Source organism: Staurois parvus, unplaced genomic scaffold, assembly GCF_062004578.1.
Source record: "Staurois parvus isolate SC_StPar_1 unplaced genomic scaffold, SC_StPar_1.0 ptg001197l, whole genome shotgun sequence".
In the NCBI taxonomy this organism is placed as follows: Eukaryota; Metazoa; Chordata; class Amphibia; order Anura; family Ranidae; genus Staurois; species Staurois parvus.
In genome coordinates, this window is record NW_028318993.1 from 1588922 (window position 1) to 1593069 (window position 4148).

Sequence of the window (4148 nt, forward strand, 5' to 3'; positions counted from 1 at the left end):
TGGTATGATCACACTGTCGGTGCCCGGTCCCCCCATGGTACGATCACACTGTCAGTTCCCGGTCCCCCCCTATCCTCCATGGTACGATCAAACTGTCAGTACCCAATCCCCTGCATCCTCCTCCATCATGATAGGATCACACTGTCAGTGCCCGGTCCCCAGCCTCCATAGGACGATCACACTGTCAGTGCCCAGTCCCCCCCCCATCCTCCTCCGTCATGGTACGATCACACTGTCAGTGCCCGGTCCCCCCACCCCATCCTCCATTATGGTACGATCACACTGTCAGTGCCCGGTCCCCCCCCACATCCTCCATGGTACGATCACACAGTCAGTGCCCGGTCCCCCCCATCCTCCGTGGTACGATCACACTGTCAGTGCCCGATCCCCCCATCCTCCATGGTACGATCACACTGTCAGTGCCCGGTCCCCACCATCCTCCATGGTACGATCACACTGTCAGTGCCCGGTCCCCCCCCCCCATCCTCCATGGTACGATCACACTGTCAGCGCCCGGTCCCCCCCCCATCCTCCATGGTACAATCAAACTGTCGGTGCCTGCCCCCCCCCATCCTCCATGGTACAATCACACTGTCAGTGTCTGGTCCCCCCCCCATCCTCCATGGTACGATAACCCTGTCAGTGCCCAGGCCCCCCATCCTCCTCCGTCATGGTACGATCACACTATCAGTGCCCGATCTTCCCCCCATCCTCCATGGTACAATCACACTGTCAGTGCCCGCTCTCCCCCATCCTCCTCGGTCATGGTACGATCACACTGTCAGTGCCCAGTCCCCCCCATCCCCCATGGTATGATCACACTGTCAGTGCCCGGTCCCCCCCATCCTCCATGGTATGATCACACTGTCAGTGCCCGGTCCCCCCCATCCTCCATGGTACGATCACACTGTCAGTGCCCGGTCCCCCCCATCCTGCATGGTACGATCACACTGTCAGTGCCCGGTCCCACCCGCATCCTCCATGGTACGATCACACAGTCAGTGCCCGGTCCCCCCCCATCCTCCATGGTACGATCACACTGTCAGTGCCCGGTCCCCCCCATCCTCCATGGTACGATCACACTGTCAGTACCTCAGTGCCCGGTCCCCCCCCATCCCCATGGTAGATCACACTGTCAGTGCCCGGTACCCCCCAATCCTCCATGGTACGATCACACTGTCAGTGCCCGGTCCCCCCCCATCCTCCATGGTACGATCACACTGTCAGTGCCCGGTCCCCCCCATCCTCCTCCGTCATGGTACGATCACACACTGCTCCCTGCTCCCGCACATCATCTCCAGCGGTTGGGAATTTTTTTTTAGTTCCTCGACCCCGCCCACGGCTTCAATTTTGTCTCTGTTAGGGGCGTGTCCGGGCCGTAACGCTTGGCTGGGGTGGGCGTGCCCGGTGCTCGGCGATTGGCCCCCGGAGGAGTGATGTAATGCCAGCGCTGGCTCTGATAACTAGTCGACTTGTCGGCGGCTGGAAGTTTTCAGTAAGGAGAGTAGAGGCGGCCCGGAGAGCAGGAGGTGCGGGGCTGGCGGCTCACACCACACTCACCTACCGCACTCCCACACAGCACAGCTCCCCGCCACCATGGTGCAGCAGGTAGACAGCCTGGAGCTGGACGGCGGCCACCCCACCGAGGAGGAGGGCGAGTTCATGGCCGGCAGCCCGGCGCCTCTGGACGAGAGCGACCCGGACTGGTGCAAGACCGCCAGCGGCCACATCAAGCGCCCCATGAACGCCTTCATGGTCTGGTCCAAGATCGAGCGGCGGAAGATCATGGAGCAGAGCCCGGACATGCACAACGCCGAGATCTCCAAGCGGCTGGGCAAGCGGTGGAAGATGCTGAACGACAGCGAGAAGATCCCGTTCATCCGGGAAGCCGAGCGCCTCCGGCTCAAACACATGGCCGACTACCCCGACTACAAGTACCGGCCAAGGAAAAAACCCAAGCTGGAGGCCAACGGCAGCAAACAGGCGGCGGGCGGCCAATCCCCGGAGAAGAGCCCCGCGGGGGCGGTCAAGAGCGGCAAGACCCCGGCCAAGAAGTGCCCCAAGCTGAAGCCGGCCGGCAAAACCGGGGCCAAGTCCCCGCAAGGCTACTCCGGCATGGAGGACTGCCTGCTGGGGAGCCTCAAGGTGACCAAGACGGTAAAATGCGTCTTCATGGACGAGGAGGAGGATGAGGATGACGAGGAGGACGACGAGCTGCAGATCAGGATCAAGCAGGAGGACGACGAGGAGCAGCTCCCCCAGTACAATGTGGCCAAAGTGCCGGCCAGTCCCACCTTGAGCTCCTCGGCGGAGTCTACAGAAGGGGCCAGCATGTACGAGGAGGTGAGCAATGGTGGAGGTGGTGGGACCAACACCAGCATCAGCACCAACAGCAGACTCTACTACAACTTCAAGAACATCACCAAACCCAGCACAGCACAACCCACCATCACCCTGGCCCCATCCCGCTCCTCCATCTCCTCCTCTTCTACCTCATCCTCGTCCACCGACAAAGATGATCTCCTCTTTGATCTCAGCTTGAACTTCACACACAACCCTCAGGCAGCACCCGAGCTGGGCAACTCCAACTCAGGAAGCCTTTCCCTCTCCTTGGTGGACAAGGACTTGGACTCGTGCAGTGAGGGGAGCCTGGGCTCCCACTTCGACTTCCCAGATTACTGTACCCCAGAGCTCAGCGAAATGATTGCAGGGGACTGGCTAGAAGCCAACTTTTCAGACTTGGTCTTCACCTACTAACAAAAAAGAAAAATCTCAACTCATTTTTTTCAGACTTTTTCTTTTGTAATTTTTGTATTTTTCGGGGTTGGGTGGGAAGGTTTCGAACAAAGTGGGGTTTGGGAGGTGGGTCGAAGGATCCCTTTTTTTTTTAAGTTCTTCCAGAAATGTTTTTTGGGGGGCTTGATTCACTGCCTGTGATCTCTGGCATTTTCACTGTAAGATTAGTGAACATGTGGAGGAAGAAGGACTCTCCAAAAAATCTGTTTGATCAACGGTCTGGAAAATGTTGAATAGAAATGTTTTATTTCTTGTCAGCTGAGCTGATTCTCAAGGGGGTCATTGTGTCCTTATTTTTATTATTTTTTTACCCTACACACACTTGCAATCTGTTGGAAAAATGACTAGGACAGCCTTGTTTTTATGTCTTGGAAAACAAACACAATCTTATTTTATATTTTTCATTTTCCTACACTCTTGCATCTGTTGGGGAGGGGAAAAAAAATTGGACAGCCTTACTGTATCTTTTTTTTCCTACACACTTTGCAGTTTCTTGGAAAAAGAACTAGGACAACCTTTATTGCTTTTTTTCTATGTTTGTTTTGTCTTTCTATTTTTGTTTTCCTACACCAACTTGCAATCTCCTGGAAAGAAGACTAGGACAACCTTGTGTCTTTTTTTGTTTTTATTTTATATTTTTTTATTTTCCTACACACTATTGGAAAAAAGGACTATAACCTTTTTTTTTTTTTTTTCTGTTTTTGGAGGGAGAAATTCAATTCTCTTCTATGCATCTCTTAAAGCTGCAGGGAGCTGAAGCAAGACAGGACAAACCGCTAGACTTAACTGTGAACTGATTGTAATCAGAGTTTTTACTTTTACAGATCAAAACTCTAAATGTATGGTTTCACAATGTGATTTTAATTGCCAACTTTTTTTGTAAAACTTGTTCCCTTATACCTCCTTGAATTTCAGACAACCCAGACCTCAGTACAAAAAAAGAAAAAAAAAAAAGGTATTGAACCATTTTTGATACATGACAGACCTCAGTCTTTTTTAAAAATTAAAATATTTTCAGGCGTATTTTTGTACAGTTGAAAAGGGAACATTCCTGCTGTCATTTGTTTTTGCTGTTTTCAGTGAGACGTTTAGGCACTTCTGTTTTATTTCTGTTTTAGCATGCAAGTATGTTGGGGGGGGGGGGGGATGGGGTGGGTGGGGGTAATGTCCTGATCTGGGGGGTGGGGGGATCCTTGCATCTAAATAAAACAAACCTAAAAAAAAAACAAAAAATAAAAAGGCCTTGTGGTTTTAAAAAACATTTTTTTTGTACAGCTATAGTTCAGATTTGTCCAATATTTGTAGGTAAAGATTTATTGAATTGGTGACCTAGACCTCAGAGGAGCTGTAGC

The 4148-nt window shown here is 52.3% G+C and overlaps 1 protein-coding gene across 1 annotated transcript; it reads left to right on the forward strand.

The window, feature by feature from the left end:
• Positions 1-1475: 1475 nt before the first annotated feature.
• On the forward strand, positions 1476-3787 carry SOX11 (SRY-box transcription factor 11). Its single transcript, XM_089660016.1, has one exon. It carries the CDS (start codon positions 1597-1599, stop codon positions 2755-2757), a length of 1161 nt encoding a protein of 386 aa, XP_089516142.1. The 5' UTR covers positions 1476-1596; the 3' UTR covers positions 2758-3787.
• Positions 3788-4148: the final 361 nt, after the last annotated feature.